At 36.2% G+C, this 25,665-nt stretch overlaps 2 protein-coding genes across 2 annotated transcripts in view; one reads left to right on the plus strand and one right to left on the minus strand.

Moving 5' to 3' along the window:
• The window catches only part of LOC123245883 (immunoglobulin lambda-1 light chain-like), a 1,010,762-nt gene that overhangs the window by 593,968 nt on the left and 391,129 nt on the right, over positions 1–25,665 (minus strand). The window lies entirely within an intron of this gene.
• On the plus strand, positions 1,852–22,444 carry LOC123245872 (vomeronasal type-2 receptor 26-like). The gene is made up of 6 exons (XM_044674863.1): positions 1,852–2,033; positions 4,813–5,104; positions 7,768–8,571; positions 11,521–11,748; positions 17,898–18,021; positions 21,549–22,444. The coding sequence occupies exons 2-6, from the start codon at positions 5,069–5,071 to the stop codon at positions 22,442–22,444; spliced, it is 2,088 nt and encodes a 695-aa protein (XP_044530798.1). The 5' UTR covers positions 1,852–2,033; positions 4,813–5,068.

The raw sequence follows: 25,665 nt of genomic DNA on the forward strand, positions 1-25,665 counted from the left end.
CCCTAAATTTCTTGATTCACAAGAAATTCTTTGTCTAGAGAAGGAAAGTAATATCATAATCATAAATAATCATAAAATAATATCAGCTGGATTTAAAGGATAAGATGAGTATCATTTCCAAGGTAACAAATTTCCCAAAGGAACCTCTCCCTGTATGTTAGTCCTTTCCCTAGATCTCCTGTTTGCATGCAATTATCCCTGGGATCAATGTTGCATCTTCTCCATAGTTTCTCATGCTGTGTCCATTCATCCTCTCTAACTCCTCCCCTATGTGTACATGAGGGTCTTTTCTAGATATCTTACAACTAGTTGTTTACCACTGATGAGTCTACTTTTTCACTTAAATTATTTCTGCCAAATCATAGTTATGTTTTTGAGAGTAATTCTGACAAGGGCCTTTGAAAATCAATAGTTATTAATTGATAACAATTTTGGGCCCTTCTTGGGAATTCAGGGAATAAAAGGATTAGAAGTTTATTCTAGAAAACTAGTAGGTTTACATCTAGAAAATCGGGAGTAAAAGGGAATGATAACTGAGTTTTGACATTGTTAAAGATTACTAATGCATTAAGGGTTCTTATTAACTGCATGCATCATAAGTGCCATGGTAGGCAGGGCTAATATTGTCACTGGCAACATGAACATAGAGGCATTAAAGAAGAGGAAGTCTGTTCATAAAACTCCCCAATTGGAACAACTTGAGTGTTGCTGAGCCTAGTTGTAGGATGGTCAAATCTTGGCCAGGAGAAGACTGAGTTAGCTGGGAAAGATACTCTCAGTTCTCATTTAGTTGAAGTTCTAGAACATGACACCACTCTGACTGTCTCCACACCATGGATAACTTGGAATGTATTACTGCTTTGAAATGGATTTGAATGGAGAAACTTTTGCCTAATATGGTCAGAAAGCAAGTCTAAATGGCACTTCATACGGTCTCCTCCTGTACCCTACATTGCAATACTCTTTTATGTGTTATACTTTCCCACTATATTGGAAGTTCCTTAATGTCAGGTACTAACAGAATTGCTTCCATTTGTATCCCCAGACTTTAGCACAGAGTCTGTCACACATAAAGAACTTGCTAAATTCTATTCTGTCTACCTTTTCCTCTATGACACCTATCTAGCAATCTGTGTTCCCTGATTCTCCTTTAGATAATAAAAAGATTTCCATAATTGCAAATCACTTCAGGCACTCTCATATATATGAAGGAGAAAAGCCAAAGGCTAGACCTCCTGATTCTAGGACACTGGTATCAGGATGAGTAGTCTTTGCCATGGAAAATGAAACCCCAAACACAGAAATTATTTTCCTAGAAAGGCACTTCTGTACTATGGCCTCCTCTGGGAACAAGAAAAAGAGAGTCCAAAATATTTCATATTTGTTTTTTTCCTTGGATGCAGACTCAGCTGGAGGTGCCCCAAGCAGTTTTCTCCCCAGAGTTCTTCATGGACCAAGTGTTCCCTGTGGAGACTGGAGTGGAAGAGGTCTCTAACAGTATCTAACAACAAGGGTGCCAGGAGACAGAACAATCCTAAAACCTAAGAAAACTATAAAACATTGATCTTGCTTACAACATTGCCTTTAACTTGGTTATGGGCATGACTAATGTCTCATTGTGTTTCTTCAGGTGTAGCAGATAGACCAGAGCATGAACATCTAATAAAGGAGAGACACTTCTGATGTTGGACAGTTCCTCATTGGTCCATAATTAAGATAGTTAATTTTGCTCTAGTCTGAGTGGGTTTTCTTAGCCTTGGAACTTGGCTAATTTTCAGAGAGATGTTGCTTCATATTAAGAAAACTATTTCTCAGCTGCTTTCTTCTTTTCTCCTCTCTTTGCTCCTGCAGCTTCCAGGATCTGAGCACAGGACAGAAAACCTCCCCTGTTTCCACCAGATCAATCCCATAGTTTCCCAAGATGGGGACATAGTAATTGGGATCTTTTTGTCCTTATTTTCAGTTGAAGTGAACAGTGTAACAGGAGCAGAACTGTTTGAAAGTCCTCCTAACAAAGCTTGTAAGCCTTATCAGTAAGTGCCTCACTATCTGTTTGACATCCTTTTTCCTGTGATGAATAGACAGAAAAAAATTATAGATGAAGCAGAAGGCAGGATCATACAGCATGAGTCAATAGATACTTCCCCTCTCTTCTTGTCTCTTAATTCTTTTACATCCTTCACAGTTTTCCTCGGGTTTCATTGACCTTGAGTTAAACAGAAAAAGACATTTTCTTCTATTTCCTTCTCTTCATTTGGATGCAAATATCCGTACCCCAAAAGATAAGTCCTAAGAAATTTCATTCTTTTATTGTATTCACTCTGCACTCCTGGCCTAATATTGATACGTAAGATTGGAAGTGTACATCAAGACTCCTGTAATTATGTTAATACTCTGAAGTTCTTGATCCATCTGTCCCTTTTATATCACTGAACAGACTTAGTGGTGTAGAGCATATTAAAATTGTATAACAAAATTTGCCCCATCTACAAAATGAAAGCTTTAACGTTTCCTTTTTACATTACCCTACATGATAAACATGGAGCACAACATTTTATAGAGTCCTGGTAATTTCTACTTTAGTCATAATGCTATATTTGTCCCAGGCCCCCTACCAGTTGATGATATACCATTAGAAATTCTCCTTCTTGGGGGCATGTGACTTTATAATTTTCTTTAAAGTTTATTAGGACTATTTATATGTTCCATCTAGGCATAGAAGTTCAAGATAGGATATTGCAACAGAGCTGACTAAAGCACCCTGGGACAGAGTCTGAAACTAAGGACTCAATATTTTGGGGTTATTGGGAAGTCAAAGGAATACTCAGGATACCTTGTAGTAAGTGTTCAGTGAGATTCAGAAATGTCTTAATTAAATAACCACTCTTTCTCAGTGATATCTGGAGTATTCTGATTTTTAGCAGGTCATATGTGAGGAATTCCTGTTTATCTAGTTCAGTTTTTCTAAACTATTGCCTTCCAAAATAAGTGGAGGTATATTTCCTTTATGATACATAGACAAGATGTACTGAAATTTGTGGTGATAGCCAGGCCTTTGTTTTGTGCTTCAACCTGTATCAGTTCCCTTCATAAAAAGTCTGATTTATAATGCAGGTACTCTATGTGTATATCAAAGTAAACATGCATATAAGCCTATGTTAGCACCATGGATTTAAGATTGAGACTAAAATACACCAATTCCTGGACAATTTCCCTTTGTGATAGGTGAGGAAAAGTGGGTAAGCAATTAACTCTGCCCTATATGTGGGGGACAGATTATGAAATACAATGGACAATTCTTTGGCAGATGAACATTCAGAACTCTTCCTTTGTAACTTCTTACTCTCAATTGCTTCTATGGATCTTTCTGATCTATCTTAACTTCTTCCACTTTCTTAACTGCTCTGGATTCCTTTTTAACCTTTTCACCTCTCTTTCACTAATTAATGAGAAGATTTTCTAGATATTCCCCAGGATCCAGATGGATTTTTTCATACAAAAGGGGAAAATCATTAAATCATTTTTCAATAGATATTTAATGTTTAACATGCTTATTCTTATTCTCTTTTCTATTATTATTATTCTACATCTAAGAAGGATTATTGATATGATTTAGAAAGAAAAGAAGATTCTAACGGTAAAAATTTAAACAAAAATCCAATTCTGCCAAATGCCTTCTAAACTCTATATAGTTTAAAAATTTCTCGTGAGAATATCATTCCTTGGGGAAAATTAGGGCCCTCATTCTGTGTTTAATGATTCAAAATGCATGGAAAATGAACTAAGTAAATGAGAATTGATGCAAGTTCTTCAAATCTCAAAAAACTAGGAAATTAATTCTCAAGAAAGAACTGAAAATGCTGTACATTCTATCATTTAGAGTGAATTACCCACAAGTTTTGATACTGTAATACTCAGCTTCTGTCTCCAGTAAAACATTCTGAGACTGACTGAAAAGATTGACTGGTTGCTACTGGAGAAATCTCACTACACTGCATATGTTTTAAAACATTGCCATAAATATCTGATGTGTCTCTTCTTTATGATTGAATACTTGATTTAAGACCTCTTACTAGATGACAGTTTTAAAAGAATTTCTTTTTCTATTTTTCTCATTATGATTATAGGAAGGGAAAAATGTGATGAGGTAGCGAAATAAGAACCTGAACCTCACTTTTTATCAGATATATGAAACAGGAGCAAATTAAGACCCTGGGAGTCATAATGTGCAGTTCCTTCTATTCTCACACCTATGTGAACTGGTTTGTAACATTCATTTCCTTCCCTTGGAATGGTCCTTTCCCCAAAGACCCATAAGGTAAAGTCAGCTTACATTTAATTAGTTTTTTATTAAGCCTTCACTTATTTCTTCATGGGGATGGGGACAATCCTCTAATCTGCTTTCTTATATATCAAGCCAATATCAGCATTACAACATTAAGTTACATTTATTGGTGTATTTATTTTCTCTCCCATTATATAATAGTTTTTCTAGGGTCAAGGACCATCCAGAAGTCCTACAGGATCTAGGTGGATCTGGGTGCTCTATATCTATTGTTGGAATGAGGGAGTGACTCAGGCAAAGAGAGTCACATAAAAACTTAAGGCCAATAGTCCTCACTATCTCTGGAATCACAAGAAAGGAAGAGTACAGGAACAAGGCACATGGACAGGAGTATTTTAATATAAATGAAGTGAGATAAATAACTGTTTGAGTCCTTAGTTCTGACAATTGTGACTGGAGAATTCTTCCTTCTGAAAAGTATTCTTTTTATTGGCTTCCTTAATATTCTATTGCACTCACCCCTACAGGTGGCTCCACAAAAATTACCAGCAGGCTCTGGCTCTACTGTTTGCTGTAGAGGAGATTAACAGAGATCCCAATCTGTTACCCAACATTTCCCTGGGATTCCAGGTCTACAACACCTACCACAGTGATGAGAAAACATTGGAGAGCTCCCTGAGGTGGCTGTCTGGGCAAAGCCAGTCGTATCCTAACTATAGCTGCAGGAAGAAGGACAAGTCTGTGGCTGTTATTGGAGGAGTCACTTCTGCTCTCTCTGTCCAGATGGGGACACTACTTGACCTCTACAAGTTTCCACAGGTGAAAGATATTCAACCTGCCTATGTTTTTCTCTATGCCTTTATCAACCAAAAATTACTATTAAATTATTATTTTAATAACATAACAACAAGAACAATAGCTAGGATTTATGAAATGCTTTAAGATTTTTAATGTACTTTATAGAGATACTATTATTGTTCCTCACAGCAACCCTCTCAAGTGCCATTATGAGCCTAATTTTCAGAGGAGTATACTGAGGGTGAGAAAAAATTAAGTTACTTGTCTGGGATCATGCAGCTAAAAAGGTCCTGTGGCAGAATTTGATCTCGGGTTTTCTTCACACAACTTAAAAACTCTTGTCACTGCATCTTTAAGCTGTCTCAATTATCAGGGAAGATAAACTTCTCCTGGAGCATCACACAAATTATAGACCAAGAATAGAATTGGATCCATTTACATTCCAACTTATGAAAGTATCTTATAGGTAATCTGCATATACTTGCCCATTATACAGATGATGTCACTAAAAATTTGAAAGGTTAAAATATCTACTCACTATTACATAATTCGCTGCTGAAAGAGTAGAAAATAACATTTGCATGCCTGGACTTCCCATTGAAAGACTGGCTAGTCTATCAGATCTGACTCTTGATGTTTTATTTTTTGAAATCTTTTAGTCCAATAATGTTCAACCTTCATTCATTGAGAAGAGTGGTGTGTACAAATAATAATGGAGCAGGAGAACATGGTAAACCTATCTATGATGCTATACTAAGAGAACCATAAGTACTTTTATGAATATGTAGATGCATGATTAAATTAATGTCATTGCTCACAAAGAGGAAATTAACTTTATTAATGAATACAAAAGATACAGCTATACCAGCTGTATGAGTAAACTCTTTTAAGAAGGCAGCTCACCATTTAAAGACCAGAAAAAGTCTTCTAGGAATACTTGCCTTGCAAGTAGGCTCATGTACTTTTCAGCTTGGCTGCATAATGACTATTATCATTATTTTTCAGGCATATAACTGACTGCTTTGTTAGTCTGGAACCCAGAATACAATAGGCTTGATGGAACAAAAAAATGAAGGAAAATATGAGTCCTTAATTAAATGAATTGGAGACCAGTTTTTAGTATGGAATTATTCCTATTTAAAGAGGAATGACTGAAAGACTCTATCCCTGTCCTCACTCCTATTTTGAAAGCATTCACAGTTTCATTCAATATTATTCATCTCTAATATCGCTACACATACAGGTTCAGGATTTAGAGACCCTGGAAAAAGTAGCTCAGGGGGTTTGTGGTTTCACTAGCACTGGGATTTCAGAGTGTTCTGGTCATACACTTGACGACGAGTGAAGAAAAGAAAAACTGCAAGCTCAAATGGCACAGAAATTTACTCTTTATTGAGATTTGGAAACAAAAATGAGATCTCTAAGTCAAGAGAACCATGTAAAGAATTCATCTTCCATCTTAGTTGGCCAGAAGGTAGGCTACTGCATAAGGTGTTATATAGGGAAGTGTCAGAATGGTGCATCCATTCTCCTGACAGGAGAGGAGCAATGTATCTGCTTTCAGAACATGCTAGATTCAGCAGATTGATGAATATAAGAATAAAAGAAAATAATAAACGATGGAAGGGATGTGGCAAAATTGGGACACTAATACACTGTTGGTGGAGCTGTGCATTGTCCCAACCATTCTGAAAAGCAATTTAGAATTATGCCCAAAGGGCTTTTAATAATGCCCTCTCTTTGACACAGCTATACCACTACCAGATTTGTAGACCATAGAGATAACAATGAAAAATCTTTGTACAAAAATATTTATAGCTGCACTCTCTGTGGTAGCAAAATAATTGGAAAATGCGGTGATGTCTCTCAATTGGGGAATGGCTGTATTATGATGGTGACATAATACTATTGTGCAATAAGGAATAATCAACTGCTTGATTTCCTTATTGAGCTGGAAAGACCTCTAGGATGAAGAGCAAAATGAGCACATAGATAACATTTATGTCTTCTGAAAATTGCCTATTCATATTCCTTGACAATTTATCAACTGGGCAATGGTTCTTATTTTTTAAATTTGATTCAGTCTATAATTTGAAAAAAAAGAACTTTATAAGGGATATTTCCTCTAAACTTTTTCTAGCTTCATTGATATTCTTTATTAGTCCTGGTTTTTTCAATTACTCCCCATTTCTCTTATTCTGTTGCCCTCCTACTTCCCTGTAAAGAAACGATATTATACATACTTACTTCTTTAATCCAGATCATATCAGTGATGTACTGTTGCATTCCCTCAAAATTTTGTGCTGCAATATAGAAGCTCTCCCATATGTACCTCATTTATGTGAAATTATTTATTCTATTCTTTCTCTATCTTCTCCCTATTTCTAGTGCATTCCTTCCTCTTATTCATTAATTTTTTTCATCACTCGAACACAATTATCCCTCAACTTGTCAATAGAGAATCCTGCCACTGGACCACATCACTGTCCCCTTGTGGACTCAGAGAGAAGAATAAATACAGAGATTTTCAGAGATTAAAATGCCACTTATACAAAACCATGAACTGAAACTGACATCATCTTTTCTGTCAACAAAAATGAACATTTACTAATTCACATTTTGCTTTACTTCTCTCAGCATCTCTCACTATGGGACAAACTGATTCCTGTTTCTTTCTCTTCCAGATCAGCTATGGACCATTTGATTCCATTCTTAATGACAAGGTCCAGTTTCCTTCCCTCTATCAGATGGCCTCCAAAGACACTTCTCTCCCCCGAGGTGTTGTCCACTTAATCGTATATTTTAAATGGAACTGGATAGGACTAGTCGTCTCAGATGATATGAGAGGTGAAAAATTCCTCTGGGAAATAAGAGGAGAAATGGTAAAGAAAGATGTTTGTGTGGCCTTTACAGAAAAAATCCCTGTCAGTGAAAGAAGACATGAGGAATCACATGATACCTTCATGTTTAGGATCGTGACATCAGCAGTCAAAGTGATTGTCATCCATGGTGACACAGATTCATTAATGATTTTGAGACATTCACAAATGCCTTTTTCACGAATAGAGAAGGTGTGGATTGCCACATCTCATTGGGATATTACTATGAGACCCCTCGATAGTCAAGGTTATGCTTTTCATGGGGCTCTCATATTTTCATACTTGACAAGGGAAATTCCTGGATTCAAGACCTTCCTTAAGACAATAACTCCTTTGAAATATCCAAATGATGCTTTACTTAGAGGATTCTGGCTCTCTGTTTTTAGCTGCCCAGATCAACCAGAATACCTAGAACAAGAAATATGTTCACCAAATGCTTCCTTGGAAACTTTGCCATTGTGCTCTTTTGATATGACCATTTCTGGCTTCAGCTACACCATCTATAATTCTGTCTATGCTATGGCTTGGGCTCTCCATGAAATATCTATAAGAAACTCAGAGGAAAAAACAATGGTAAATGAAGAATATTTAGAACCTCATTCCTGGCAGGTACTATTGAAAGTGTGACCACTTTTTAACTATGATATACTCAAAATATAATTGGGTATTAATGGGATAAAATAGATAATGAAGTCACTTTTACCTCCCTAATTCTCTAATTCAATGTCTCTCACAGATTGTATTATTAATTCCCAGCACCTGTGAGTTGTCATTTGAAGAATTGCTGTTTTTTTTCACAGCGTCTTAGATATGGAAATGACCTCTGGTTCCTTCAAGTAGACATCCTTGGGTACTGGACTGGAAATCTTGCACAGCAATATTGTCAGTGTAGTTCTAGACAAGGAATCATCTATCACTTCTTTATATACTTTATTCCATTTTGTGGCAGCTATAATTATTGAAACAGTATTTTTATTAGCCTATGTGAGGCTGATTTAGATATAAAATGTCCTACACTGCCTGACAACAATCCAAAACCCAGTTTTCAGAACATTTCTATAACCTAGTGAGTAATTTTCTCATTAATTCTCATTCTGAGAGCTAAATCAATCATGAATATGTTAAGATTCATTCTCATAAAATTTTAGTGATGTACATGTTCTCATGAATCAGTCTATTAATACAATACCTGCATCCCAGTTTATAAATGAACTGGAGATTCTTATTTTCCTATAGATTTCTAACTATCTCTTTAATTATGTCTTGGATTAGACAAATATAAATCTTATTAACTACCATAACAAAAAATTGGTAGAGAAATATTTTAATTGCATATCTCTGATGAAAAAAATTCTGGATAACATCTACTCTCTCCATTAATGTAAGCTCTTGATTTTTTCACTATTATGGAAACAGAGTCCCACCAGTCCACTTTTTCCAGATATCAGTCTCAAAAAATTCTCCTCATGATGTCTTTGCAGCCTGAGTTAAACTCAGTTGCCTCAAAATTCTCTTGAGATTTTTTTATGACAATAACTTCTCTAGTCTTTCAGGAAAGAAGTTGCATTGGTCCTTTCTGTGACTCTCATAGGTTTTCTGACTTTTAAGGTTACTTTTTCCATATGGCAGCTAAACTGATTCTATGATTCTATTCCCTTTTTAAATTCAGTAACAGAATCCTTGGTAACTATGGGATGGGCAATATAAACTAGTGCTCCCTCCTTTTGAAAACCAAAAATGAATTCTGTTTTTGTTATTCATTTTATTCTGGAAACTATATGTATATATGGTTTATATACATACATATATATCAAAGGATAGGCATGTAATGACCACTCATAGGCTTGATCCCAATATTGATCACCATGGAAACTTGAATCTACTCTCTCTGACGTTGGCTACCTGGCATGAAATAGCTTGGTGAATTTTACTCTGATGAACTCAACATTTTTGACAAGATTAGCTCAGACACCCAATCACCTTTAGACATGCTGCAACTGAAAGGTCTAGGCCTTAATGATCCATCAGCCTTAGCCTCCCCAAATCAGGAACTATAGGAATGTACCTTGGTGTCCAGTAGTAGCTTCTCTTCATTTTTAGCCATTGTTGTAAGTTCTGTCTTCTGGGCCAAATAGATGTAAAATAATCATTGCTCTATATGATCTCCATTCGGACCTTGAAAGATCATCATGTTCATAAAATTATTCATGAATTTTGGGGTATCTGTCATGTTAGATATTCATAGATTGTGTACTCCCTAATTGATCGCTTTCATTTGAAAACCCTATTGATCTAATCTCTAGATAGCAAGGCAAATATATTTTACTAACACACATTTAAATGTACTCCATGTGTTGACTCAGTCTTAGAATTGAAGTTATGATCTAAGGAGGCAATGCTTCCTAGTAATGTTAGAGTGGATATTTCAGTTAGTAAGATTAGAGTTCCAATCTGCCTTTTGACATAGATCCTAGGCAATTCACTCAAGTACAGACCCCATGGGACTCTACAAAAGAATAATTTGCCAATTCATAAGTCAATCACTGATTTGAATTAGTAGAAGGAGTTTTAACATCACTTACCCAAACTGATGAAAATATAGGAATCCAAACTACTCTTATCCAAAATCATCATCTTCTCAGTTATGATCTTCTGGACAATTTGGTGACATTAAACTAACAATTGCCTTCTGATGTTTTGCCATTTTCTTATTGGGTATGTAGAAGATTTTCTTTTTTTCTAAAAACTTAGAGTCTTTTACCTAGAAAAATATCCTCAAAATGATGCCAGAGAAATAACAAAAATAGACCTTTAAAAATTAGGGAATGAATAATTGTAGATTAAATTCAGGAGCAAAACTTTTAAATGTCTTATTCTTGTCAGACCTTCTGAAATATATGAACACATAGGCATAGTGAAAGAATTAATAAATAAGAAAACCTTTATTAATCAGTTACAATGTTCCAGGAACTGTACTAAATTCTATGGATATAAAAAGAAGCAAAACACATTGCTTAATCAAAGAAGGTCACAATCTAATGGGAGAGAACAAAAGAAAATAAATAGGTATAAATAAATTATATAGAAAATAAATGGGGAAAAACATGAAAGAATTAACAGAGCGAGAAAGAGCACTAGAATTAAAAGAGAGTTGAAAAAGCTCCCTGAAGATGAGATTTTAGGCAGAAGTTAAAGAATGTCAATGAATATAGTTGGTGTGGATGAGGAAGGAGAGCATATTCGAGAGATGTCACAAAAGTGAGAACAACATATCTTGGCAATAGATTAGATAAAGGGGGTGAGAGATACTTAAGAGTCAAGACTGAAAATGAAATTAGGAATCTTGAAGATGGAAGCAACACTGCAGGGTTCAGATGTTGTTGTTTTTTTCTATATGTCCCAGGAGAATGTCAGATTAGTAAACCTCCAAATAAAAGTGCACATTTCGAAAAGACTACAAAACATGTCCTGTATCTCTCATATAATGCATAAGTTGTACTTCAAAGAGAGGCCTTCCCTCAGGTACTACCTATAATTAGGATTCCTCTTCCATTTCAGCTGCACCCCTTCCTGAAGAAAACCCAGTTTACCAACAATGCTGGTGACCAGGTGTTTGTGGATGAGACTAGAAACTCTGAGGCTCAATATGCTATTATGAACTATGTGTACTTTCAAAATTTGACAGATGGTCTGGTGAAAGTGGGGCAATTTCTCCCCAAAGCTCCATTTGGTCAAGATTTCACAATCTGTGAAGATGCCATAGTGTGGGGCTGGTGGGATGCAAAGGTCAGAAATATTTTAAATGTCAGGTTGATACTTCTAAGCACAAGAACAGTTCTTGACTTATTTGTTTTACTCCTCATTAATTATATTCATGAATAGGAGACTATCAATGATATAGTAAAATTATATACCAAAAATAATGAAGTGATCTCACAGATCATTTAAGTCCATTGTCTTCCTCTTAATACAAGGAAACTCATGATTAGAAACGGTAAGTAATTTTTTTCTTGATGATACAGGCAATGAGCAGACTGGGTAGAATTTCTTCTTGCTGTCATTAAGACATGACCTATGTGACCCTATGTGCTTTTTCTCTTGGTTTTCTTGGCAAAGACAATGGAGAGGTTGCCATTTCCTCCTCCAGTGTGACCTCATTTTACATATGAGAAACACACATAAATGAGTGTGTGTGTACACATATATATGCATATATATATATATATACAAAAAACAAAACTCCTTTCTTTCACATGTAAATTTTTCCTACTCCAAATTAAAATGGAAATAGCAAATTCCCATTAATAGTGAAGCAAAAAAAATTTCCCACTAGCCTGGTCCAAAAAATATTGTGCCTGAATTTGCATTCTGTGTTTTTCATCTCTGAATCAGAAAGATGTGAATAGTACATTTCATCTTTCATCCTATGGATGTGTGGTTCGTTATTACAAAGATCAGAGCTCCTGATTCATTCAAAGTTTTTTTTTTTCTTTTTTAACATAACACTGTGTTTGCAGAATTAGATCATCTCTTTCCCCTATTTCACTTGGAGATAGTTTATACAATTTCCATTCTTTCTCAGAAACATAATTGCATTTCATAAACCATACTCACACCTAAACATTAATACACATAAATATGAAACTGTGATTGTGTTTGTGTTCATCCTTCATTTCAAGAAGTAGCAATAACTGTAGAGATTTGCATTTTGATTCATGTGAATTGGATTTAAGTAAAGCAGAATAGGGCAAAATCATCAGCCTCACTGTCTCTTCAAAAGATATTAAACTCCAGTGGCAAGAGAAAAGTATGGATTACTGGCAATAATTCAAGTTCAATGGATGACCATTATGCCTTCAACATCTGACCAAGTTCTAATATCTCCACAGCAACTGCTTCAGCTTCCTTTATGGCCCCTGTAACAAAATTATTGTCCTCATCCACCCTTTCCATTCTGAGAAGCCTTCAGATACCATGGGTAGACATCCCACTAATTCAGCAACATGTTTGAGTCTTCTTAGTTACCCTATGCTATATACACTACATACAGTTTTTGGGAGGCAGAGGTGAGAGTTATATGAAAGAGAAACTCTAAATATATGTGAAAAGCCCTTTATATGTCTCAACAAGTTTTCACACCAAAGATGCTAGTCCTCCAGAAATATGCCATTCAACCAATTATATAAATCACAACTTGTTCAGGCATTCTTCAATTTTTGGATACCACCTAACATTCCCATTCTTTGCCACTTTGAAAAGAGTTGGAAATATTTTTGTACATCCTCAGTGACAGATTATTTTCCCTGGGCCATATCTTTCCTTTAATCTAACAAGAGAGCTTGTTCTTCATTCTACTTCTTGTTTTATTCTTCCATCTTCTCCTTTTATGAGCACATCATATATGAATAAAGTTGAATTGTCAGCCACTATCCACCCCTGTTCCATATTTGCACAGATATCTCCTTGGGCAGTCTGATGATGTGAGTCAATATCACTAATCTTCCATTGCTTTCCCGTACTATGTATTTCTCTTTACATCTTTCCAGTTGTCCCTTGAGATCTTCAAGAATTATAGACCCATTCCCAGGTATGTTCTAATTAGTCTGCATAAATAATGCTAACAAATAAGTTTCAGAGTAACATATGAATTATATTCCTACATTACAAAATAAGTTTATGTTTTATTAGTCTTTTATCAATGTGCATTTGTGTTTATATTTTTGTGATTTTCTTAACTCATTTTTGAATGTCAGTATTTCAGTACAGTTAAAATCTTTTCAGGAATTATACCTTGTATTTCTCTACTTAATTAATGATCTGTCTTTTTACTTTTATTGTTATACTTAGTTTCCTTAGGTAATTTATTATGGGCTATAAACCTATTTCCTTTGCCCCCTAGAATATGGTATTCCAAGCTCTCCAATACATGTAAGTTGTGGCTGCTAAATTATGTATGATCTTGACTGTGATTACTTGGGATGAGAATTATTTTTCTTTCTGGATGCTTGTAATATATTTTGTTTGGATTGGAAACTCTAAATTTTGTTTAGAAGTTTCCTGAGAATTTTTATTTTGTGCTTCTTTTCAGGAGGCAGAGGATTCTTTCAATTTCCACATTGGCATCTGATTATAAGATTCTTTTAAGATTTATAGAAGGTGCTAGAACCAAGATGGCAGAGAAGGACCCTCTTAATCATTTCCAATTTATACTTCAAACAATTTTGATATAACATGTCAAAATAAATTCTAGATTAGTAGAAATGCCATAAAAGAAGAAGGGACACAATTTTTTTTCATCCAAAGATTATTTAAAAGATATGCACTAAAGGTCTATTGTAATGGTGTAGAAATGGAGTTTGTATCAGCAAGAAAAGACAGTTTCTGCCTCGGCAAGTCAACACAGACTTTAGGAGTGACTGAATCAGCAATAAAGACTTCCAGAGCTCTCAGCTACAGGTGAAGAGGGAATCAGACAGCTGGTCAGAACATTATGTGGTTTCCTTTGCTCTATCTGGATGAAGGACTCAATTGAATTGACCATGCACAGATTGAGGATATAATCCTGGCACAGTGCCAGTTAGAGGTCCCAGAATGAGGAGGAGCATTAGCACACGAACATTTTCAGTTGCAGAAAAACTGGGGAGCAGGGGACTCAGGTCACAGAGCCAAGGTGGAAAAGAAGCCTTGTGATCCCTCCCAGAGCACACCACAGATCAAAAGAGTATTAAACACACCTCTCTTTAGATCATACCACCTTAGAGGAGGGAATAGAATGGAATATAATATACAGTAATCATAACAATTTTTTAAATTGACATTTGCCTAATAAAGGCTTCATTTCTCAAATACATAGAAAAATGAGTCAAATGTAAAATGATTCAAATTATTCCCCAATTGATAAATAATCAAAGGATGTGAACAGATAGTTTTGAGGTGAATTAATGAAATTTTAAAAAATTTAAAAAATTAATCAAAATATGGAAAGTGATCTAAACCACCATTAATTATGTAATAATTAATTAGAGAAATACAAATTAAAACAACTCTGAAGTACCATCTCATACCTTTATGATTGACTATTATGACAGAAAAGGAAAATGAGAAAAGTTGGATGAGATATAGAAAAACTAAGACACCAATGCACTATAGGTGAGTTGTAAACTGATTTGACTTTTGTGTGGAGCAATTTAAAACTATGAGGAAAGGGCTGCTAAACCATACAGATCATTTCACCAAGGAAGACAATTACTAGGGTTTTGTACCAAAGAGATAAAAAAGAATTACAAAATGTTTAAAACAACTCTTTTTGCAGTGGCAAAGAATTAAAAATTGAGGAAGTGACCATTAAGGATTAGCCAAGTAAATTGTAATATATGATTCCAATTGTATTGGAATACTATTATACTAGAAATGACAACTAGAATAATTTCAGAAAAAAACTTGGAAAGATTAACATGAACTGATGAAGAGTGAAGTGAGCAGAATGAAAACAAAAAACAGTAACAGCAATGTTGTTCTATGAATAACTCTGAATGAGGTAGTTATTCTCAGCAATACAATGATCCAAGACAATCCCAAGGGACACAGAGTGAAAAAAGCTGTATGCTTTCAGATAAAGAATTGATGGAGATCATACCAAAGCATGCTATATTTCACGTTCCTTCTTCATTTTTTTCTCATTTTCTTCCACAAAAGCATTAATACTGAACAAAGTTTTACATGATTTTACATTTAAAATATTTAAAAGATTGCTTACCATATCACTGAGGAGGGAAGAGAGTGAGTTAGGATTAAAAACGTTTAAAGTGCTATAAAAATTGTCTTTAAAAGTAATGGGGCTGACAGAAGCAGCTAAGTGCCTCAGTGGATTGAGAGCCAAGTCTAGAGATGTGAGGGTCTGGAGTTGAATGTGACCTCACACTTCCTAGCTATGTGACCCTAGGCAAATCACTTAACCCTTAATGACTAAGCCTTGCTGTTCTTCTGGCATGGAAACAATACACAGTACTGATACCATGTAATTTTTAAAAGACACAAGTAATTGGATGGAAAAAATTAAAAGAAAAAGAAAAATTTCAGGAATAGTGATGTTTGGGTCTTGTCTTTTCTCATGGAATTTCAGTAGTACAAACATTAATTATTTACTCCTCAATATGTTTTAAAAGCCACTTATTTTCCAAGAAATACTTTTTTGGGGGGAAGCAGCCGGGTGGCTCAGTGGATTCAAAGCCAAGATGAGAGGCAGGAGGTACTCGATTCAAATCTGATCTCAGACTCTTCCTAGCTGTGTGACTCTGGGTGAGTCACTTAACTCCCATAGCCTAGTCCTTGCCACTCTTCTGCCTTGGAACCAATATACAGTATTCATTCTAAAATAGAAGATGATTTTAAAAATAAAATGGTTAAGTTTTTTTTAAACGAAATGCTTTGTTATTTTTATTTTTTGTCTTTTGAATTTAATTTAATATTTTTATTGTATCATAAAGTCAGTGACTTCTGTTTATTCCATGCTTATTTTCAGAGTTTGTGTCTTGGGTAAAATTTTATACTTCTTGTTTGAATCTGTTTAATCATTTTGAAATTCATTCCTTGAAATCTGTCTTTTATTTTCCAATTTTTCCTCTACTATTTAGATTTCATTGAAGATAGCATTTTAGCTCTTTGAAAACCCTTCCTTCATCTCTTTTAGGAATTCTATGTGAACTTACATCAAAACTATGTTTTTCTTTGACGTTTTTTGTAGATATTTTGTAGTTTATTTCTGGTTTGTCTTTAACATCGACAGTATTCTAATAACTTTTATTCTGCTTCTCTTATTTGTTTGATCATTCTTGTGGTCCACATCTTTACTTTTAACATGGCTCATGTTGACATCAGCTCCAGATATTTCTGGAGGGAAGATTTAGAATAGTCATCTTGTTATTTTCTGGAGGGTATTGACTTTGCAGTTATTGTAGGATGTCAGGGATAATTCAGGAGAGGATATCAAGATTTAACTGTTGTGAGAATAGTCTGATTCTGAAGGAAGGTTTATTGCTCACTTTCTCCCATCCCCTCAACTTTGCTCTAATCTGGATTTGGATTTAAGAACAGTGGAATGACTGAGTCATTTAAACAACAGCAGAATGATTATCAACCATTTGGGAAGCTTTGGTGAATCAGAATGAAACAATTGCAGCTCCTTTTGGGTTAGGGAATCCTGTCTTGCTTGTTTCTCTGCAGACCTGAGACTGGTATAGAAACTGTGCCAAGACAATAGTCTGCACTCAGGTTGGGAGGCAGATTTTACTAAAAGTCCTCCTCTCAGAACAACATAGAGTTTCAAACCAACCCTTATCCCAGAAAATCATCCATGGGTATACCTCCTCTTTCTCATTGCACTCTGGATCTGTCAATCAAAGTTAGTTAGGGGTCTAAGACTTGCACTTTCCCTGGTGTACAGTCTCATATGGTAGGAAATACCCTAGGCATTCCCAATACTAGTTTCTATAGTCCCCTCTGCCATTTTCTTTCTTCTTTTTTCCATTTGAGATCTTTTACACAAAATGACTAATATGGAAAAATATTTTACATATAAAATATATATAAAAAGAAGGGACAAGAGAAGAGACATTTATGAAGCATCAAGTGTGTTTCAAGTGCTCTTAAAATATTTTTGTACTTCCAACAATTCTTTGAGGTATTATTACTTTTAAGCTTGTTTGAAAGTTTAGTAAACTGAGTCAGAGTAAGGTAAATTAATTTTACAAGACCACACAACTAATACATTTCAGATCTTCCCAACTTCAAGTTAAGTATTCTATCTACACTACAACTTACCTGTCTATGGAATAGCCATCAAGCAGATGTTAAATAGATAAAATGCTTTTTTCCACCTCAAATTTTAGTTTCTCTCAGTAAAAGATGCATATTTCACTCTTCTGTTATTCCTTTAGATTCCGTGTGCAGTATGTAGTGACAGCTGTGATCCTGGATTTAGGAAGACCCCTTTGGAGGGGCAGCCTGCATGCTGCTTTGACTGCTCTCCTTGCCCAGAAGGAGAAATTTCCAGTCAGAAGAGTAAGTTTCTGCAGGCGTCTCACTTCACATCATCCCTAATATAGAAAAGAACTGATGTTATTCTTGTAGAGTCACCTACAACAGAAACGTCACTGTCAGAGGAAGAGAGTATATGAGACCCAAGAATATCTGAGAAATATTCTGAAATAGTTATCATGGGAAGGGTCCTTTGATCTCATAACACAATGAGAAATGTGATCTACAGGGATAAAATAATTTTATATCTTATATACTTGAAGAACTCAAAATAATCTTATTCTGAATATAATGGCTACTGTCAAGATGGTATATATTTATGTATATTTCTTTGAATATGTCAGTATGTATATACCTACATATTTATATATAGATATTCTATGCTGAAGTGGAAGCCTGGGTGAGGTCATCCCAGGAAGCAGAGTTCCAGTCCAGCAGGAAATCAAAGATGCTATTTGAAATGAGACAGTCTGAGTGTCTCAGGTTATACAGAATTGTTTAGGTTGAGTGATTTAAGGTGAGGTGTTTAGAATAAGATCAATCTGCAAAGACCATTAAAACGAGTTGGTTTCATGTTCAAATAGGGAGCAGTGATGATCACCACTGCAAACGCCTCTCCAGGGGGAATGGGATGTTCTCCTCATGCTGTGCCACTCTCCATCATTACAACACTTTGGACTGGGGTGTAAGATTCCAAGAGTATCTCAAAGAGCAGATTTGTGCAGGAAGAGATGAAATTTTATGGGATGTGATTGTTAGATTAAGGAAGCTAATTTCAGACACCAGATGCCTGATATCTACAAAAGTAAGGAAAGGAGAAGAGAACAATTAAGTGTACCTTGAAGTCCTTCTGACAACGAAATAAGGGACGCAACCTAAAAGCTTTTCTTAATTACAGCTACCGCCATCTAGATGTTCTTTCTTCCCTTTCCCTTCTCTTTCTCTCTGTTCTGTCTATCCTTCTGTTTATGTCTCCAACATTTTATCCATATGTCTCCTTCCCTTCATGTCTCTGCCTCAATTTGCTTTACCCCATTTCCCTTCCTCTCTTTCTTCATCTTCCTCTCACTCCTCTTCTTTGTCTCACTATATCTTTTCCCCTTCTTTCCCACATTCAGACTTCAAAATTTCCAGGCATGATCCACTTCCAAATTGAATTTTTCTGAACATTGTATGTGGCTTGTTATATAATAAAAGGGGCAGGGTCCTCTGATGGTATGAGGAGCTGAAGCTGAGTGAGTGTGGAAATCCCTAGGTGTAACACTGAGTTGTGGTAGTGAAACAGTAAGGACTCCACAGGAATATTTCTGAAGAAACTGTTACACCTAGCTTCAATATAACAGTGTCCCAGAATAAGTAGTCAAGAGAAGAGGCTGTGGTTTAGATAACACAGCTCTTTTGACTGCTTATCCTGACCCCAAAATGGGGATAAACACTAGATGATGGTGACTTAACTTTGGTTGGAAATAATCCCTTTCTTCAACTACCCAAGGATATGATTGTCAATCCTTAAAGTAAAGAATGACATTCACCTAAGTGAGTTTAAGATTTAATGGTAATAAAATTGTGGAACTGGAACAGGGAATTGAAGGAGATAGGAGTAAAGGAGATCCTTGGTTTAAGCTATAGATGATCAGATGCTATGAGAATTGAAGGTAATCAGGGTTTCAAGTTTGACAGTTGTGGCTTTGCCAGCCAGATTCAACCTGGCAAAGCCAGGCTTTTTAACTTGAATCAGGTTTGATGGTGATTGATATTGCTTCTTCTTGACGAATAATTAATCAGGATGTGCATTGTGGAGTCACACAGGATTTGAGAGTATGGTAGTGATCAGAGCTGGTTGTAGTATCCTAAGTTGATTTGGCCTGCCCAAGCCCAAAGAACACGTCCCACCAAAATCCCTTCTCAAATTGAGACCCCCTTTGGTCCAAAATCCTGTTTTTTAGAGCCTCCCAGTAACTGACTTTTGCCCTTGCTGGCACATGCCAAGCTCAGTTCATTCTAAGTTCCAAACCGCTAACTTTCAATCATTCTGCTTTTCATATTGCAATGCCAAATAACATTATAGGGTTTAACTGTGCTTCTTACCAAGTACTTATGTCCACCCAAAGATGAAAATCTCTATCCCAGGACAAGTAAATAAACAACACTTTCTCTCTAGGATGAGAATTCTAAGAATTTGAGTTAGGTTTTAGAATCTCTTAACTTCTGCCCACAGAGAAAAAAAGTCTAAATACTCAGATACTTCTGGAGAAAAGGAGAATTTGATAAGAGGTGCTCAACAATAGAAACACATTAGTCCTGCCTTCCAATTGACTTGAAGATAAAGTATGTATTGTAATTCCACTCTATTGGTTGTTGAATAACTTCACAAAGCAATCCATGCATGCTTTCTGCAGATATTTATTGATTTGATTGGGATAATTAGTCTCTCTGCTCAATTTCAGATGTATCCCCCTGAGCTGGTAAGGTCCTTCAGGTACAGTTCTTGGTAGACCACATTATACTCTTTACATCCTGCTCTGGAACTTTACAAAGATTCCTAAAATGAAGATTTTGGCTTCACTCTCTATCCATTGCTCTAATTTATAGAACTGGATCCCCAGAACATCTGCTCATGACTGAACCATTGTTGAAGCCAAGCATAATCTTCAGAGGTCTCCTTTACAAAACATTTTATTTCAAACATGAAATGCAGAGAAATTAAATGATTCTGTGAGGTTACCAGTGGGCCATCCACAGACTGACAGCCATTTCTCCTGACTAACAGTCCAATATTCAACTCATGTCTCATGTTTGATCCACAGAGTGACATATGACCATCAGATACACTAGAGAATGCTAAAAGCAGCAGGACTTTAACTTTATGGATCATTTTAGACAATATAAAAAAGTAATGATAAGGATAGAGACTGGGGCTAGATGGACCTGTGGCATCCCTGCTAAAGGGAACTCACCAGTTTGGAATTCCCTCTTACATTGCAGGTCAGCACCTAAAGTAAACCTTATGGTCTTATATTGTTCTAGAACAGTGAGGACTAGGGTGACTTCTATGAGATTAAAAAATATTTTTCAAATGGAGGAAATGAAGGTGATATGATTAGGGATATAGGCTCTAAATGATTACCTTAGTAAAACTATAAATAGTATGGAAATAGGTCTCAATCAATGACACATGTAAAACCCAGTGGAATCGTGTGTTGACTATGGGAGAGGGGTAACCTTGAAAAAATTCTCTTAATCAATTAAATAGAAATCTTCAATTGATTAATTAATTTTAAAAAGTAACAGATGGCATCAGCTAAGGAAAAGGAAGACACAGAATCAATGTGATCTGAGATGAAGCAATGAAAAAGATCATGAAAACACTCATTCTAGCCTTAGGAACCATGTTATTTACTAAAGGCATTGAATCTCAGCAAAGCAAAATGGGGCTCTTGTAACCCCTAGAGTCAGAAAAAGGTCTTACAGGTAGCATGCCTATTTCCTATATCGGGGTATAGGAATAATTCTTTTCATCTAAATCTGGTGTCTGTGTTTCTCTCTTGCAGATGCAGAACATTGTGCAAAATGCCCAGACGATGAATATCCAAATAAGCAGAGACATCGCTGCCTCCCCAAGGTTGTCACCTTCTTGAATTTGAAAGAACCTTTGGGGATGACTTTGGCCTGTATGGCTGTCTCCTTCTCTTTATTGACAGCTCTGATTCTTGGAGTCTTTGTGAAGTTCCAAAACACTCCCATAGTCAAAGCCAATAACAGGACTCTCAGCTATACTCTCCTCATCTCTCTCACCTTCTGTTTCCTCTGCTCCCTGCTCTTCATAGGCCATCCCACCACTGCCACCTGCTTCCTACAACAAACAGTATTTGGAGTTGTATTCACAGTGGCTGTTTCCTCCATTTTGGCCAAAACCATCATAGTGGTTGTGGCTTTTAAAGGTGTCAGGCCAGGGAGCAGGATACGCATGTTCATGCATCCTAGAGTGTCTGTCTATGTTGTCCTCACCTGTTCAGGGTTGCAGGTGATTTTCTGTGGCATTTGGTTGGGAACCTCCCCCCCCTTTCCAGAGGCAGACACACATGCTCAATATGGCCACATCATCCTTAAATGTAATGAGGGTTCTGCCTTTGCTTTTCACTGTGTCTTGGGCTACATGGCCCTTCTGTCTCTGGGTAGCTTTATTGTAGCTTTTCTGGCCAGGAATCTGCCTGATACCTTCAATGAAGCCAAGTTCATCACATTCAGCATGCTGGTGTTTTGCAGTGTCTGGGCCACTTTTCTGCCCACATACCAGAGTGCAAAAGGGAAGGCCATGGTGACTGTGGAGATCTTCTCCATCTTGGCCTCCAGTGCTGGGCTACTGGGCTGCATCTTTATTCCCAAATGTTATGTGATCCTCCTGAAGCCAGACAGAAATACCCTTGAACAGATCAAGAATAAATGAGATTCCAGAGGCAAGATATTTTCTGGTGCACAACCTTATACTTTCTGTACCTGCAATGATAGACTTGAACAATAATCTACATTAATCTAGCATAGTCATATTTATCTGTTTGGGTAATTTTTGAATCTAATTAGTATATTGAGACATTCCCTCTGGGTATTTCCCAAGTTCCCCTCTCATACATGATCTGTATCCACCAATTTTGATGACAATTGCTGTTTTGACCATGTTGATAATAATTTTGGTGATGCTGCTACCAATGCAGTGGGCTCAACCTGTGAACTTTAAATTTTCAGAATGCTGGATGCTCTCAGTGTCAACCTTTAGACAATGGGGGGCCAAGAATTGTGAGGAAAGGTTCCCATTTCCAATAGACAGTGTCAATTTCCATCAAGGATTCCTTCACACTGGATTCAACAATAACCTAAATGGCTGAACTCCAGGAACTTTAGCTTTTTATCCTTAGCTGCATAAGTCATGATATGTTCTTCCTCTAATTTCAAACTAGCTTCTATCTGGATTATCTGCTTTCGTTTGCTGACACAAAGATCCAATGATTTTTTTAAATTGACTAATGAATTATTCTAACCAATTTACATTTGATTGCTTGATCTTCCAGCCAAAATGCATTAGCTTTTGTGAAAATTAATATTGAATAAGGATACTTTTAAAGTATTTTTTCTCCTTAGCCCCTAAAGAACAGTTTGATTTTATGGTCAGAATTAAACAAGTTCGCCCCAGGCTATCAAACTGTGCTATGACCTCCCTTCTTTTGTTAAGACCCTGAAAAGATGAAGGAAGGGCTCAGCATGGTGAACACTGACACCTTTGAAGAGATTAAGGGAAATCAGAAAGCTGTAGAAGCTGTATTGAACTGACTTAATGTTGGGGCAGCCACCTGACAGAGAGGAAAGAGGCTGCTGATGTTTTCTTTGTATGGAAAAGACTCAGGTTCTCCTGTGATAATGTAATAACAGATGGGTTGAGGTCTCTAAGTCCACCTCCTGGGTGGTTGATTACCAATCACAGATGTCCTAATATGTCAAGGAGAGGGAATGAATGGGGAACTCATGAATGGTATATAAACCTGCACCAGACGAAGGAATCCCCTTTTGCTCTTTTTCCCACCAGGACAAATTGTAGAGAGAGGCAATCGACCAGGTTAAGATGTCTTGACCAGTCAATTAATAAATACTTTTTAAATTAAGAAATAGTGTCTCTCAAGAATTTCAGTCCTTACACTTTTTACTATTAATTGTTGAGTGAAAGAAATAACAAAGTCTCTGGGCCACAATTTTAAGCTGAAAACTGATTTTATTCGTGGGTAAACAGAGTCAATGATCCCATCACACCCACTTTGTGATAAAAGACATATTTTAGATGCTTGTGGTTGTTTGGGCTTTTGACAGTTGATTAAAAAAATCACTGATTAACAAAACCCACATACTCAAAGCATGATACCTAATAGCTCATAAATTCCTATGCAATGTCCAATCAGTTTATCCATCTTATAACTAAAATCCTCAGACAATAATTCTTAAGAAGAGACATGAAGGTAAAAATAGTCATATCACTGAGTCATAAAGTCTGAGGTCCTGGACAGAAATTCTTTAAAAAGTAAATACTATTTCTATTTTTACAACTCACTCTGTGATAGCTTTTGTTATCTTCTTCATAATCAGGAGATAGTAAAGATATGTACTTACCCTGAGACGATTTTTAAACAGGAGCTCTTAAGCTAACTCCCCCCTTATCTGTCACTACTTATACACAGTTAACTACTGGGATTAGCTTTTCTCACATTCTAGCTACATGTATTACTTAAAGAATCACAAAAGATGAATTAGTTTTATAGTAAATGATATTAAAAGAAGTTAAATAAAATAAATGCAAGTTAAGCTCTTTGGGAGTTTGGGTTAAACCCCTCATTCTTTGTTTTATCTATATGGCTATCAATTGATCATTTCCGCACTTCTTAAATACTGTTACACTTTCCTTAATGATCCTTACCTATTGTCCTCAGAGCTGGAATTTTTATTCTTACATATTGCTCTTCTTCTTTCACACACTCAGTTGAAGCTCACACACATTGAACTCTTTGTATTCAGCTCATATTGTGTCTTTGGGAACGTGCCTCTTTCTACAGCATCTTACACCTCTCCAAAATAAGAATCTTGTTCAAGAGGCAAAACAATTTCAGTTGCCTCCATGGTCTAACCCTTGAAAAATTCTAATGAGACACAGAGTAGAGAAACTATCATGAAATGAAGCTGATCGAGACTCCCAAAAATTCTTCATCAGCACTCTCTCCCCAGCTCCTCACATGTGTATACTCTAGGATTCAAAAGAGCTTGGCGAGAGAAAGGAGAAAGAGAAGGAAAGGAGCAGGTCATGTGTCTGAGCTTTCAATAGAACTTAATTCCATGCCCCAGCCCTTACTCTCGCTTTATACCTCTGACATTCAAATTCTATAGAGTAGAAATTGGCTTAGACTCCCAGAGTAATGTGACAGCATATAATGCTTCAAGGCCAGAGGACTGAGCAACCTAGAAAAGAAGATTGGGCATGTTGACAGCTGTATGACAGTACACTGAGCCTGAGAGATAATGATCAGTTTGATTGAGCGTCAGTTCTGTCCTTACTTAAACCTTGGCAGATGAAATTCAGATTTCGGTTTGTGAGAGGAGGGAGATCTAGACATCCCAACCCTATCATAAATATATAAGTGAGACTATCATAAATATATAAGTCAGAACATGAACAGAGGAAAATAAGAGGAAATGGTGAGATTGCAAAGATTTCAGAAAGTAGAAAATTCTACTATAAAGCATGAGGAACAGAGAAGACAATAATAGCAGAAAGAAAGTGACTTCCATGTCAGTTAAAAGAGAACAGATACCTATCAATAAATATTGCAAGGAAAGGAAGGTGAATCAGAGTCCCATAAGTCAAGAAACACAATGAATAGATGAAACAATATGGAAACACAGAGCAATGTTCCTGCAGAAGAGAATTTTTTAAACATTTATTAATATTCATTTTTAACATGGTTACATGATTCATGCTCCTCCTTTCCCCTTCACCCCCCACACAGAGCAATGTTCTTGCATGTAGGTATTGTGTTAAATGAACATAATTTGTGACCCCTTTGATTGGACACATGTATTAAGGGAGGTGATTGAGACCTCTTGTCTCCCTGGCATTTCAGAAGATACAGGACT

This window comes from Gracilinanus agilis, chromosome 1, assembly GCF_016433145.1.
Source record: "Gracilinanus agilis isolate LMUSP501 chromosome 1, AgileGrace, whole genome shotgun sequence".
Classification (NCBI taxonomy): domain Eukaryota; kingdom Metazoa; phylum Chordata; class Mammalia; order Didelphimorphia; family Didelphidae; genus Gracilinanus; species Gracilinanus agilis.